The sequence below is a fragment of the Molossus molossus genome, unplaced genomic scaffold, assembly GCF_014108415.1.
Source record: "Molossus molossus isolate mMolMol1 unplaced genomic scaffold, mMolMol1.p scaffold_m16_p_21, whole genome shotgun sequence".
In the NCBI taxonomy this organism is placed as follows: Eukaryota; Metazoa; Chordata; class Mammalia; order Chiroptera; family Molossidae; genus Molossus; species Molossus molossus.
In genome coordinates, this window is record NW_023425357.1 from 35,776,161 (window position 1) to 35,791,554 (window position 15,394).

At 39.8% G+C, this 15,394-nt stretch overlaps 1 protein-coding gene across 1 annotated transcript in view; it reads right to left on the reverse strand.

The window, feature by feature from the left end:
• Positions 1–15,394, reverse strand: part of TANGO6 (transport and golgi organization 6 homolog) — a 206,405-nt gene that overhangs the window by 93,084 nt on the left and 97,927 nt on the right. Inside the window, exon 15 of the mRNA XM_036275427.1 lies at positions 1,423–1,563. Within this exon, the coding sequence (XP_036131320.1) occupies positions 1,423–1,563 (141 nt within the window). The remainder of the gene's footprint in view (positions 1–1,422; positions 1,564–15,394) is intronic.

Sequence of the window (15,394 nt, forward strand, 5' to 3'; positions counted from 1 at the left end):
CTTTGATGCCACTGCCCCCAAGACAAAAAAAAAAAGTATATTCAAGATAAAAACAAAACAAAACTTTGATCATTGGGAAGAGCTACCAAATAACCTAGAAATTTATATGACACAGAACTTGACAGAAGCAGGAAATTAAATTAGAATCCAGAGAATGTTTGGGTATTACTATGGGCAGAGGTGGAAAGTGTTTTTTCCACCACAGACTTCTTTTTTTTTTTTTTTTGTGGTACGTGCCCTAGCAGGAACCAAACCCGGGAGTCTCTGGTCCACAGGCTGATGCTCAAAAGCTGAGCCAAACTGGCCAGGGCTCCACCACAGACTTCCGATCCAAGTTCAGGATTCAAATGATAGACACATACAAATTAAAAAGCAGCCCTGGCCGGTTTGGCTCAGCGGTTAGAGCATTGGCCTGCGGTCCCGAGAGACCCGGGTTCGGTTCCCGCTAAGGGCATGTGCCTCGGTTGCACTTTGTCCCCGGCCCTGGTTGGTCGTGCGGGTGGCAGCCACTCGATGTGTCCCTTTCACATCGATGTTTCTCTCTCTCTCTCTCTTCCTCTCTCTCCTTCCCACTCTATCTGAACAAAAAATGTCCTCGGGTGAGGATAAAAAAAAAAAAAAAAAGCAATTTCATTCATTTTTCTCTCTTTTCCTTAGAATGAAAACTACATATTAGCAAAAAATATAAAATATTCCCTAAATATAAGGGATAATTTAAAAATATACTTTAGTTCTTATGGTCCACTAAATGTAAAAGGAAGGCCAGAAAAAGCACAGGAGGCATATATCAGCACCTCAAAGGTGGCCACAGGCTCTAATGAGGACACACTCCCATATTTAGCAGATAGTTCCAGAAAAGGCTATCCACTAAAACATTATGGTCATGAGATTGGTATAAAACAGATAAAATTAGCCACAAGCAGAAGCTTTCACATCCAAAAGTATTTGTAATTATATTATGAAGGGAAGGAATAACTTTTTAAAATCTGTTCAATGAGATGGCAATCTAATTTGTAACTGAGATATGTCAAGGCCACCAGGATGACTGCACAGGTTGAGTATTATATAACTCCAGGGCATGCTGTTCGTATAATGATGCCTCTTAGAGCTTTTATAGCTGTGAACAACCTGAATAACTGTACATGGCAGTCCTGGATTTAACTAACACATCTGAGTGATGTTAAAGCAGAAACAGAATGGCCCACATGAGTTCTAGAAGAGGATCTATCCAAAGGCGCCTTCTTGACATTTTGGGCCAGATCATTCTTTGTTGTAGGGGGCTATCCTGTGCATTGCAAGATGTTTAGGAACATCCCTATCCTCGCTGCAGTAGCATACCAATCCTCCAGGTATATAGACTTTGGTTCCAAAGCTAGACTGCTCCTCTACCCTGTTTCAGATGGATGGAACAAGAAAACTTACCTAATGCCCTGACAATTCGCATCAGGACTTCCCCGACTTTCATTCTGGTCTCTGGCGTGTGCTTGTCTTTACTGCTGTCATACTGAGCCAACAGGCCAAGTAAGATTTTCTCAGGGTATGCATCTGAGAGCAGAGCAATTCCTGGGGTTGAAAGTAAAAAGAGAATTCATTACTCTTTAGGATTGAAAGGCAAATAAACCCAACAGCCTGTGATGGGATGAACACAGAGACATTTAAACCCACCTCTGTAATTCTCAGCAAGGGCTGCCCTTTATTTGAAGTGACACCATAGAGAGTGGAAAAGAACATGGGTCTGGGAGTTCAGAGTCAATTCTTCTAGTCCCAGCCTTATATGATCTCTAAGATCACTTCCAGCACTGACATCCCATGATCTATGAATTAAAGACTCTTGAAGCAGAGGTAGATGATCACAATCATGGCAGGGATTCACACAACAGCAGGAGAAGACTGGATTAAATGCCTTTTAGGAATCCTGATTCTGAGACTTTAAGGTTCTATGACTACTATCATCCCTACCAACACTTCAGCCTGAAGCACAGCAGTGATTTCTGTCTCTGCTGTAGTTCTCCATTCCAGAATGAGTTCTCTCCATAAAACTGTCAATCATAAGAGCAATTTCCACAAAGAAATATCTTCAGAGCACCTGGGCACGATCAGTAGTAGATATGTACTTATGGCTGAGTTCCCTGATCAGCAATAGGGAAGATCCTGCTCTTGCATCTCCCCTCTCCCATCATGCCAGTGCCCCCCAACTGGGTAATCTGCAACAGTGGTATCATTATCTGTGTCCAGCTCCATATCAAGCCAACTTTAGAGGGGTGGCGGGAGGACGAGAGATATGACCTAAGACAGGACCAGAAATAAAGCCCCTGGTCTCAAAGCATATAACTACAAATTTCATTACTGGGGTTGGGTGGGTATGTGGTGGGAAAGCTTGTATACTTCTAAAGAAAAGAAAAACAAACACAGGAAGGAAATATAAATTTCAAAATATATCCAGGATGATAATGCTCTTACCATGTCCACCTCAATCTCGGATGATGGTCCATCATCTCTGGCCTGGTGTTTTTCAGTGATCTCTTAATTGGTTTTCCTCCTTCTACCCTATTCCCTAATTGCAGCTGGAACTTTCTGGTTAAAACATAAACCAGGTTCCATAATTCTTCGGTCCAAATCCCTCAATGGTTTTCCCTTCTCCCCTGAATATGAGCAGCTCCCAATCCCCATCTGCCTTTGCTTTCTCTCTGACCTCATCTTTTACCATGCTCCCTTGCTCCCTGTGGTCTAGCAACTCTGGACTCCTTGCTGTTCTTAGAGTAGACTGACTGCCTTACTTGTCCCTCTGCCTTATCCCTCTTACCCTGCTTCATTTTTCTTCTCAGCACTTAATATTACCTGACATGTTATATATTGCTATTTACTGACTGCTCTCCTTGTTGGAATGTGAACTCTACAAAGTCAAGGGTTTGTTTTATTCCTGCTATAGCTTCAATGCCTGAAAGGTTGCCAGCACATAGCAGGTGTTCAATAACTATTTGTTAAATGAGTGAATGAATGAATAGTCTTGATATTAATTTTAGGAATTAAAAAAAGGGAAGATGGTGGAGTAATATAAATGTTTGAGAAATCTGTAATTATTTTTTACCTGAGTTTACCATTCTCCTGTTTAAACTTGACAATCTTGCAGGCAAAGTCTACTTACCATTTTCTATGTTAAGGTTATGATTCCATTCTCTTATAAATCAGATATACACAAAGGTGGAGCACCTGCTGAGGGCTGTACCTGTCTGCCCATACTCTTTTCTGCCCTCCCCACCTTTTTATTGCTTTGGGAAAAGCCTGGAAAGTCTCTGCAGGTGGTCCTAAGCCACAGTTCTCTTTATGTAGCCTCCAATTTTATACAAACAGAAGTTCTGCTTTTAAGGGAGTTTCAGGCTATGGCAGAACCTGAATTAGATAACTTCCCTATTGGCAAAATGTGACCCTGCATTTGTAGTTAGCTCTATTATGTAAAACAATGGACAACTTCTTGGAGGTCCAAGGTGGAATTAGAAACATCTTAGCAAAGGAAAAGGGTCTGTAGCTTAAGAAAAGGATAAATGAATTGTTTACCAAGGGAGAGAAAGGAAAAAGCTTCCAAGTAAAGGAAAAAGCTTCCAAGTTCTGTAAGAGTCCCAAAGGAAAAGTGAATTGGTAATTGGTGACTACAATTCTAGTAGACGTTGTATAACTGATATGTTACAAGGCCTCGTACATATTATAGACCTGTTGCTATCATAACTACTTTTCCATTAAAAGTTCCCAACTAAAAAAACCTGGTTAATTTGCTTCCTTTTGTAAATATATGTTGTGACTTTATAATGGAAATCAGTGGGAAAATGGGATTTGCTCTGTAAAACTTTAATCTATATCTAGCTTTTCTAAAGCACATGTACTACTAAAATCTCTCCTACTATTGTTTATGCCTATTTTCTTTCATTACTCTTTGGCAGAGAACATTACTTCTATGATCATATTATCCTTCTGTTTACTTCCAAATGAGTTCCTGATTTCCTCTATGTAGCAGGCAAACTTGTCTGCACACAGCATCTACCTGCTTTCTTGGTAACAGCACCTGGTGTTCCTTTGGTAAGTATCCCTTCTTGAAGCTCCACTCTCAGCCTATGTGGTTGGAGTGGAGCTAACATCCTACTTTCTCTTCCTCCACATGTGAACTCAGTCCCAGGCTGGCCAGTTAAGATTTTTCATCCTGCCCTGGCCGGTTTGGCTCAGCGGTTAGAGCGTCAGCCTGCGGTCCTGAGAGACCCGGGTTCGGTTCCCGCTAAGGGCGCGTACCTCGGTTGCAGTTTGTCCCTGGCCCTGGTCGGTTGTGCGGGTGGCAGCCACTCGATGTGTTCCTTTCACATCGATGGTTCTCTCCCTCTCTCTGTTCCTCTCTCTCCCTCCCACTCTACCTGAACAAAAAATGGAAAAATGTCCTCGGGTGAAGATAAAAAAAAAAAAAGATTTTTCATCCCATCCCCACCACAATGATTAGTTCAAGAATGAACACTGCGATTCAATTCTGGAGTCCACATTGGAACTACTGGGAAAGATAAGTTCTTTTCACTTTTGTTTCCTGTTCAAGTTATTAACCTGAAACTGCCAGTGGTCCCAAGAGGAGAAAGCCCACTCCAAAATGGTGCCAACACATGCCCTGGCCAGTCTTGCTCAGCAGTTAGAGCATCGACCTGCGGTCCAGAGAGACCCGGGTTCGGTTCCCGCTAAGGGCATGTACCTTGGTTGCAGTTTGTCCCCGGCCCTGGTTAGGTTGTGTGGGTGGCAGCCACTCGATGTGTCCCTTTCACGTCGACGTTTCTCTCTCTCTCTCTTCTTCCTACTCTATCTGAACAAAAAATGGAAAAATGTCCTGGGTGAGGATAAAGAAAATAAAGCAAACAAACAAACAAAAACAAAAAAACAAAATGGTGCCAACACAGAAGAGGGGCAAGCCAAGAGAGGGAAGAAAAGGAAGAGACCTGATGACTTGCTTTGAGCCCCTGGATCCGACTGTACTCCTACCCACTAGAATCTTTGGATACATAAGCCAATAGATATCCTTTATGTGTATGCCCATTGGATTTTTTTCAACCAAAGTAATCCTAACACGGCCTTCTTTAGATATATTTTTATTTAATTTCAGATTTTTTTTTTTACTTCTCCTATAATGCCAAACTTTTAATTCCACCAGGGAGTTTTAAATTCTCCCCATCTTGCATAAAAAGACTACAAATAACAAAGTACAGTTTCCTTGCTTCCCACAGTCCCATGTTAGCAATTGTTTATCTTCCTGCTGGCCCGCTCCAAAGACTGCTGCCAAATGACCCTCTGACTGTTTGAGTTTTACCTTCTAGGATACAGTTGCCACCTAGGAGTTTATAAATCCACAGAGGACAAGGGAAGTTCTCTCTTAACTATTATACCAACCAGTGCAGAGAATCATATATGATGGTTAAGACTGTGTAATGATTTAAAGAGATGAGATTTTGTGTGGCGGTTTTTGTTTCTTAATTGAAAAGTTTTCTGAATTTTGACAACTGCGGAAACATGGCCATAACCTTCATATGAACCTTGGCCCCTCACACTTGATAATTCCTTTGTAATTTGAAAATGAGGTAATTTCTGGGTCAGCACAGGCTTCAAGGAAACATGACACATCAATCCCTTTGGCCCTAAGAGGCAAATGATTGTGTGAGAGATAGCTGCTCCTGCTCTGACTCTCAGGAAAATAACTATGCATTTCAAGATGTGGTATAACAAATAAGATACTCAGTAGGTAAAGATAAAACAAACTGACAAGAGTTCATAAAAGCATTCTGACCTGTGTTTTGGGGCAAAGTGTAGGATAATATGCATAGGCAAATTAACTTAAAATATTATCAAAAGTATTTTATACAACAAAACAGAGACAATCAACTTTGTAAAATGACTGCTTTTTTTTTTTCTCCCAATGACTTTCATTATAAATCCAGAAATGTATTCTGTTCAAAATAGTGTTCACTTCAAGATGATCCCTCAGCAAGCTGCTCAGTGACTTTGCAGATCTTCAACAGTGACAGTAGTTTAGGTGCAGTCTCACCTTACACAGCATGCTTACATGTAGGAAAGACAGCCTAATTCTAAATGTCTTTACTGTCCTGGCCAGGTGGCTCAGTTGGTTGGAGTGTCGTCCTGTACACCAAGAAGTGGCAGATTCAATTCCCAGTCAGGGCACATATCCCGGTTGCAGGTTCAGTCCTGGGTTGGGGTATATGCAGGAAGCAACTGATCAATGTTTCCCTCTCACATTGATGTTTCTCTTTCTCTCTTCCGTTCTCTAAAATCAATTTTTTAAAAATGTCTTTGCTGACTGGCCCTATCCCAAGTACCTGCTAAGCCATCCCACTTCAAAACTAACCTGCCTCATTCCCTCCTAGGCAGATAACCGCCTACATCCCGAATCGCACATCAATCTGGAAAAACACCTACTCAAACCTCTCAGGTATTTCTGCTGAAAAACTATAAGAAATACAAAACGACACATACTGTGTGACTCCATTTAGATGAAATATCTAAAATAGGCAAATTTACAGACAGAAAGCAGATTGAGTGGTTACCCTGGGCTGTGGGAGTTGGAGGGAAATAGGGAGTGACTGCTGGTGGATATAGAGTTTCTGTCTGGAACAATAAAAATATTCTAAAATTGATTGTGATGGTTTACTCACTCTGTGAATATACTAAAACTCACTGAATTGTATACTTAAAGTGGGTGAATTGTCTTAGGTATGCCAATTATATCTCAAAAAGTTGTTATAAAAAACTGTAAGAAAATATTTCATATCTACCCTTTTAAGTTTTTAGAATAGAAGAAAAAGGTAAAAAATATAGTACATCTTGAATGTAAAGGGAAATCTATTGCCAAGAGAAAAGTGTCAGTTTCTTTTTACGACCAAATCTGTTCTGGTTGTCCCTGCAGGATAAGAGTGGAAGGAGGGAGAAAATGATTTTTGTCATTTGAATGGGAAAACAAATCAAGCATTTCATATTTCACGGACTCTGTCTTGCAGCTGTAAGAAAATTATTATATTTAAAAATCTAAATTCTCGCCCTGGCCGGTTTGGCTCAGCGGTTAGAGCGTCCGCCTGCGGTCCGGAGAGACCCGGGTTCGGTTCCTGCTAGGGGCATGTACCTCGGTTGCAGTTTGTCCCCGGCCCTGGTTGGTCGTGCGGGTGGCAGCCACTCAATGTGTCCATTTCACATCGATGTTTCCCTCTCTCTCTCTTCCTCTCCCTCCCTCCCACTCTATCTGTACAAAAAATGGAAAAATGTCCTCGGGTGAGGATAAAAAAAAAACACTAAATTCTGGCCCTGGCCAGTTTGGCTCAGTGGTCAGAGTGTTGGCCTGTGAACTAAAGAGTCCCAGGTTCAGTTCTGGCCAAGGGCACGTACCTCAGTTGTGCTTAGTCCCCGGCCCCAGTTGGGGTTGTGCGGGTGGCAACCAATAGATGTGTCTCTCTCACATTGATGTTTCTCTCTCTCTTTTTCTTTCTCTCTCTCCCTCTCTCTTGCTTTCTCTCTCTCCCACTCTGTCTAAAGATAAATGTCGTCGGGTGAGGATTAAAAAAAAAAAAAAAAAAAAATCTAAATTCTGTGGTAAGTCAGAAAATCTACACTAGGAATTTATCCTAATAGATATCGTACCACAAGTAGAAAATTACTTATGTACAAAATCATCACTGTGGCACTCTTTGAAAAGACTGAAAACAAATGAAATGTTCATTAATAGAGGATTGATTAAGTTGTGGTCATTCATATAACAAAATATAATGCATCTACAAAAGATAAATAAGCTTTTAAGAACTGATATGGAACAAATTCTAAGGTCTGTTGTTAAGTGAATAGCAAGGTGCAAAACAATGTGTACAGAATTCAACAATTTGTGTACATAGGGAAAATCATTCATAAAACAGTTCTGAAAGGATACACAAGAAAGTAATGATATTGGTTGTTTTAGGGTAAGAAAATGAGGAGTTTAGGGGATAGGTATGAGAAAAAATACTTTTTATTCTGAATCTTTTTTGTACCTTATAAATGTTGAACCATTTATTTACCTATCAAATACAAATAAATATCAGTTTTTAAAAATTTGTGATAAGAGGCATGGTTTTTAAAAATAGAACAGCCTCTTTTAGAGGTGAAAATGTAAAAAACAAATTCACACTCAAACATGGCAGAATGTCCACAAACATTTGTATTCTCTTCCTCCTGAAATCTCACTAAATTGATGATTAAAGAGTAAAAACCCACAAACAAGGATAAAGAGAATGAGATAGGTGTCAAAGGCTGAAGTTGAAGTAAAGAGAACAAAGGTGGGTAAAAACGATATGTATTTGATTGAGCTATTGGATCATTTGGAATAAATTAGTAATAATTACAAGAAAACTAAGCAAATATATACGAAAGAAAGACTGAACTGGGCTCTACAATGAACAATATCCATACAGTTAGCAGCAAATGCTATCCAATAATGCAGTCAAAATTGTGATGGGGCCCTGGCCGGTTTGGCTCAGCGGTTAGAGCGTCGGCCTGCGGTCCTGAGAGACCCGGGTTCGGTTCCCGCTAAGGGCGCGTACCTCGGTTGCAGTTTGTCCCCGGCCCTGGTCGGTTGTGCGGGTGGCAGCCACTCGATGTGTCCCTTTCACATCGATGTTTCTCTCTCTCTCTGTTCCTCTCTCTTCCCCCAACTCTACCTGAACAAAAAATAGAAAAATGTCCTCGGGTGAGGATAAAAAAAAAACAAAAAACAAAACAAAAAAAAAATTGTGATGGGGAAAAGGCAAGAGGAAAAGGGGTACAGGTGGGCATATGCAGATGGATATGTGTGTGCATGAGCTAATTCCTCACTCAATGTATAGAAAATAAGTAGATAATGCCCAAAAGTTTTTAAGTCAAGAGAGATCTGTATAAACATTTTCTTTATAAATGAAGAGGTAATTACTAGGAAAAAAATTACTTACAAAGGGGTGGGCAGGGGAAATGGTCATCTCTGGAGACTGGAACTGTGAGGGGGTAAGAAGCAGGGCAGAGGATAAGCTTTTAGACTCTTTACAAACTATGTTCAAAGTAAATTTATAAAAATAAGTTCTTTTGAAAAAACTAAAGAGATAAAATGTATATTAACCCGTGGAGGACACTCTAGTTTGAAAGAATAATGATGGCTAACAGAAGAGGTCAGGCACAAGGAAATTTTCCTTCTGGTTACAAAAAGATAATCACTAACATGTGATTGTCTTCTCTGTAGCTCAATGACACAAAGATAATAAAGGTAGAACTGAAAACAAGGAAAATACTACCCTTTAGTAGGTTACTTCAGCTGCTTCACTTGAGAGCTCTCATTATGGTGGAAACTAGCAATAACTTCAGCTCTAAGAATCCAGGAAGTCACACAAAGCAGGGAAGTTGGTTATTAAATCAAGGAAGTATGGGGAGCTCAACTGAATAGCCGGGCTGCCTTTATAATTAGAGTAAATGATAATATCTAGCATACCAATTTGATGTTAAGTTTCTCTGAAGCTCCAACATTGTATTAAGTGTGGACAAGCCCCAACACATTTCTAAAGATTCAAGATGAATGAGTGCTACTCAGGACTGAGGAAAAAACAGGGTTAGGCTGATAAGCCATGAAGTAACAGCTAAAAATGTATAAGACCTGTACCTAGTGTCTATCTCTTTAAATCAGGACCTAAATAATATATTTGAACACTAAAATGATGCCAATATATTTGCTTTAAACTGTTTTCTAATTCCCATTTTGAAGGAGGAAAAAAGTAAAAACTAAGTGAATAATCTATAGTTACTGACAGTTAACATTAACTGTCATTTGGAGAGTTAATTTGCTGGAAGCCATTTGGATCATGAAATATTATAATAGATAAAATTTTATTTATTACAAATTTTATAATAAATAGCAAAGATGGTAAAAAAGTCCTAACATTTATTGTTTTAGGCTCGGCAAAGTCTTACGCACCTTACATGTATTTATCCATTTAATGCTTTCAGACAATCCTTTGAGGGCGGTACTACCATTATTCCTAGTTTTACTGAGGAAGAAGCTGAGGAACAGAGGGGTAAAAAATATGGCCAAGAACACAGAGCTGCCACATGACAGACCAGAATTGCAAACTTGCACTCTGCCATCCCAGGGCTCACCTAAGAGAAATAACTGCTAGAACAGTACAAGTTTTGCCAATCCTAACGCCAAAAATACAAACCTTTCATTTTCAAGTATATGATGTCAACCTAACTCCATAAAATTTACTTTCTGTCGGACCCCAAGATCAAAGGAAGGAGATACACCTTGCACATGGCTTCCCATATGAATAGGCAGAATCCTCTACTGGGTCCAGTTGGGCTTCATAGGGACTGTTTTGTTCCCAGTTTGTATCTTTATATAGCATGTCAGAAAGGGAGGTAGTACCCTGGCCGGTTTGGCTCAGCGGTTAGAGCACTGGCCTGCGGTTCAGAGAGACCCGGGTTCTGTTCCCGCTAAGGGCAGGTACCTCGGCTGCAGTTTGTCCCCGACATTGGTTGGGTCGTGCGGGTGGCAGCCACTCGATGTGTCCCTTTCACGTCAATGTTTCTCTCTCTCTCCCTCACAATTGATCTGAACAAAAAATGGAAAAATGTCCTCGGGTAAAGATTAAAAAAAAAAGAAAGGGAGGTAGTAATGTTCATGAAATTCACCAATGACTCTAACTTGAGATGCTGCTGCCATTAGTGATGACAGAGAAGCCATACAAAAGGAAATCCAAACCTTGGATTTTAATGAGTTTCAGTTTTTAACCAGTGATTTTGAAACACTTCCACCCCACAACTTTATGGGCTACTGTAAAGCCCCTAAATCTCTTAATTCTACTACCTTCCTTAAATGAATAAAGTAAAACCCAAAACAGCACCGTAAGCTTAGAGTCCACCTTGGTAGGACGGTCTCTATCAAATAACTCTGGGCAATAGAGAAGAAGGAGTAAGAGCACAGAGCTGAGAAAAACTGAGTCTCAAGAACACTACAGTGATCAAGGGTTCTGTTTTATGCACAGAAATACGTGAACAAAGCTGCTCTAATACTGACTGAAGGCATAAGTGAAGAAGGAAGGAAAAGAAAACAGCAATTACCACTTCTTTGAGAGTAATCACTGCTCTACATGTTCAGAGAAACTTAACCTGTCAGCTGATCATGGTTGACAAATAAGCAGAATGTTATTCATTTTATTCTCTTTATGTAACTTTCAAAGAGTTTCACATTAACATTCTCTCTATGTTATCAAAAGAAACATTTAGTGGTAAAAAGAAAACAGGAGTCTCTGATTTCCCAGAAAACAATAAGTAGTTCTCTTTTAGACTATCAAGGTAAGAAAATAAAACCTTTTACAACTCCTAAAGACCCCAAGCTGGGTGGTCCTGGTAAGAGGAGTACCTCCTGAACTCCGGATTCATTTTTTTTCTAAGTTTCAGCTGGCATTCACCTCAAGCCTATGCAAAGAGAAACTGCAGAATCAGCAAGCTGACTGATGCGTCAGGTTCTCACTAGTTTTGAGAGAGCCAAAGCCTCCCAGGGGATTGTCACCTGGCCTGAAGCTCTAATAAGACAGGGCTGATGTTTCACATTGTCCAATGTCTTAGGACCAGGAGACTTGCTCTGTGCTCTGGGCACCAAGCAGTGATACAGTCAAGATATAAACATTTCTGAAATTCTCCTTTTTTCCTCAGTTAAGCCTGGCCAATTGTCTTTGTGATAGGCAAGTCTTTGTGATAGGCACTAGGACTGGCTTAGAATATGTGATTGTTGTGAAATCAGCAACCATGTCTTGTAGGACTTAAATTGTAGTTTCATATGGAAACCAGGCAGAGATACTACAAATTTCCCACAAGAGTCCCTTCTCCTTGATAAATGTACATACACACTAAACACTTGGCCTATAACTTCCAGGAGTGACCAGACCTAGTCATAGACCCTCAGGAGGTCTCTGATAAATAGCTGTTTTCAGCTGAGCTATCTCATCATTACTGAAAATAAAAGACAGAAATGTATTTTCTTCCAAATTTCATCTAGTTTGAATTTTAATGTTTTGATTTACCTGATAAATATGGTTCATTTTGAGGTTTCTCTGTCTTAGTAATAGTCAGCATACCAGATTTTCCATTTATAAACTTTCATTCCAAACAAGCATATTCCCTCCCAAGCCTCTCCTTTACTGCTGTGTCACTCAGCTTAACATAAAGTTACTTTTACATTTTTACATACAATTTCTGACCTACTGACCTAACTGATCCTCTCAACAACCTCTCGTAAGTGTTCCAAGTTACAGCTTCTAATACATACTGGTAACAGATCCAACACGCTGTGCCACTGGAGAATCACAGTTAAGAGTAGAGCAGGGTGGCTCTATGAGATGTCATTTTCCTTGTATGTCTTTATTATGAATAGCACCTGTATAGACCCATCAGGGTGAAATTTTGCTGCTAATTTAACTAGTTGGTTGCTGAATTGCAAGACAAGAAATAATAAGATATGTTTAATTTATCTAATTAGTATTCTCTGACTTTATAATTTTGCAAATAGAATCACTTTACAAACTAAATATTAAAAAGTTATTAGTATGGTCTGGTTTCTAAGCAATCATTTCATTAAGAAAAGCTCTGCTTGGGAAAAACATCTGTTTGTCAGTAAGGTTTCTGCTGTCATCACATAAATTCATGGTGAGAAAGCCATGGTCATCCTGTGATTAGTAATCCCTAGTTGTGAAAAGGTCAACAGGGGGCACTACAACAGAAGGAGCCATCTGCTTCAATCTGTGCCAGTCCCTGAAACTTGTTATCATGAAATGATTCAGTTTTCCTAAACAGCCACATAATTTAAAAAACATTATCTTCTGATTATAAAAGCAATGTTTATACTAGAAAATGTGAAAAATATAAGAAAAAAGGCACAAATAAGAAAATAAAGAGCACTTGAGTTTTTGACATCTTCGTATTAGATCTCATTTGAAAAATGAATCCTACAGCTAAAAAAATTAAAAAAAAAAAAGATTTGAAAACCACTGGTCTAAAATAACTCCAAATGATTTCAACTTTTCAATGTTTTTATCTGCAATTAGAATTTTTTTTATAGTGGCTAAAGGCTGTGTGTTGGACAACTGAGTTTAGAGATTTGTACAGACAGCTAAACATACTCTCTGCATTTCATGAAAATAGGCTAAAAAGAGACAATATTCTTTGACAGTGGTAAGGAGAAGGTGATGAAAAGTGTTGTGTGGCATGACACATTACATATAACATGTATAATATATATTTTATCCTCACCCGAGGACATTTTTCCAATTTTTGTTTAGATAGAGTGGGAGGGAGGGAGAGAGAAACATCGACGTGAAAGGGACACATCGAGTGGCTGCCACCCACACGACCCAACCAGAGCCCGGGACAAACTGCAACCGAGGTGCGTGCCCTTAGCGGGAACCGAACCCGGGTCTCTCTGGACCGCAGGCCGCCGCTCTAACCGCTGAGCCAAACCGGCCAGGGCTGACATGTATTATAAAACTTCCTTGTTAGGTCAGATAGATGGCCTAAGACAGTAATTTTTCTAATCCTTTTTTGTTTTTAAGTAGCAAAACTTTGTTTTCATATGAAATCTTTAGAGGAGGCTCAATGAAAGAGAGAAAAGCAGTCCTCTGATTAGAGCCTGGTACATTGAGTCCACCCAGCCCATCCCTTCTTCACTGATCCCAAGGGTCTTATAGAATATAGGCATTCACGAAGTCCTTCAGGTCTGCAAGGCCCCTCCCTGTCATAGCACTGCTGCATTGCTATTTCCTCAGTCCTGTACATTCTTCCTTTCCTTGTTTACTAAATTAATTTCTAATTATCCCCCAGATTTCAGCTTATCTCTGTCTGGTAAAATGACCCAGACAGGTTGTCTTATTATGATGTAACTTTTCTTCACAGCATATTTCACATTTTTTCTGTGATTATTTGATTACTATTTACCCCCTTCATGTCCTCCCCCACTCTGACTATAAATTCCACGAAGGCAGTGCATGACCACAGTGCCCTCCCACAAAGTAAGTGCTCAATAAACATTTGTTGAATGAATGAACAAATCTTTTAAACCTCAAGGAAAAAAAATCAATGGCCAAATATATTTTGCAAGCCCTGGCTAATGTGGCCTAGTTGGTGGGGTGTTGTAATGTACACTGAAAGGTTGCTGGTTCCATCCCCAGTCAGGGCACATGTCTGGATTGCAGGCTCAATCCCCGGTGGGTGGGCATGCAAGAGGCGGCCCATCAATATTTTGCTATCACATCAATGTTTCTCTCTCTCCCTCTCCCTCTTCCTTCCTCTCTCTCTAAAAATCAATAAAAACCCGGCCAGTATGGCTCAGTGGTTGAGCGTCGACCGATGCAAAAAGAGGTCGCCAGTTCGATTCTTGGTCAGGGCACATGCCCAGGCTATGGGCCCAATCCCCAGTGCGGGTCATGCAGGAGGCGGCCAACTGATGTTCTCTTTTATGGAGGTGGCCAACTGATGTTCTCTTTTATCAATGTTTCTATCTCTCTCCCTCTCCCTTCCTCTCTCTCTGAAATCAATAAAGGAAAAAATAAAATAAAATAAAAATCAATAAAAAATAAAATGTAAAAAAAATCTTAAAAAAAAGAAGATATTTTACAATTCTTTCTGTCCCCATTAAAAGTCAGGTTAGTAATAATGGAAAACAAAAGTTGAACATAAAGTTCTAGAGTGCTTCTAAACAGCTTTCTGCTAAGAAAGAAAAATTTTGTGGTCATGCCCTGGTAGTTGGATGGGAGAGATGACCTAATTAGGTCTTGGATAGCTCAATGTTCACGATCCTTTCCCTTAGGCTCAGTTTGTTCCCAACCTCCCAGCTTCTTCAGGGACAGCACAGATACCACAAGATCAGGAAACAAAACCAAGTTTAATAGACCCAGAGACATGGAAGTGGGTGCAGACTGACAAACCTCAGAAGAGGTGGGCATGGGGGGAGGGAAGAGATAAACCACAGAACTGATACACATGTATGCGTAAACAAGGGTGTCAATGGGGGGAGGGGAAGAGAAACATCTGTAACAAAAATAAATAAAAATTAAAAAAATAAAAAAGTAAAATCTAAACAACAAAAAAAAAGTCTAATGTAAGAATCTAAAACTAAGTCATTTAACTACACTTTTCCACCATTGCCCAAGTTCTCCATGTGACCAAAGAGGGGAAATTAATGCTTCAGTTAAAAGTGTTAAACTTATGATTCAGCAACAAAAGGAACTGTGTCAGGGTTAATAAAAATATAATTAGGTTTATTAAGTATGTGAACAGTTTCAAGAATCATCATAATCACATCTGTTAAGATTAGAAGTTTTATTTATTT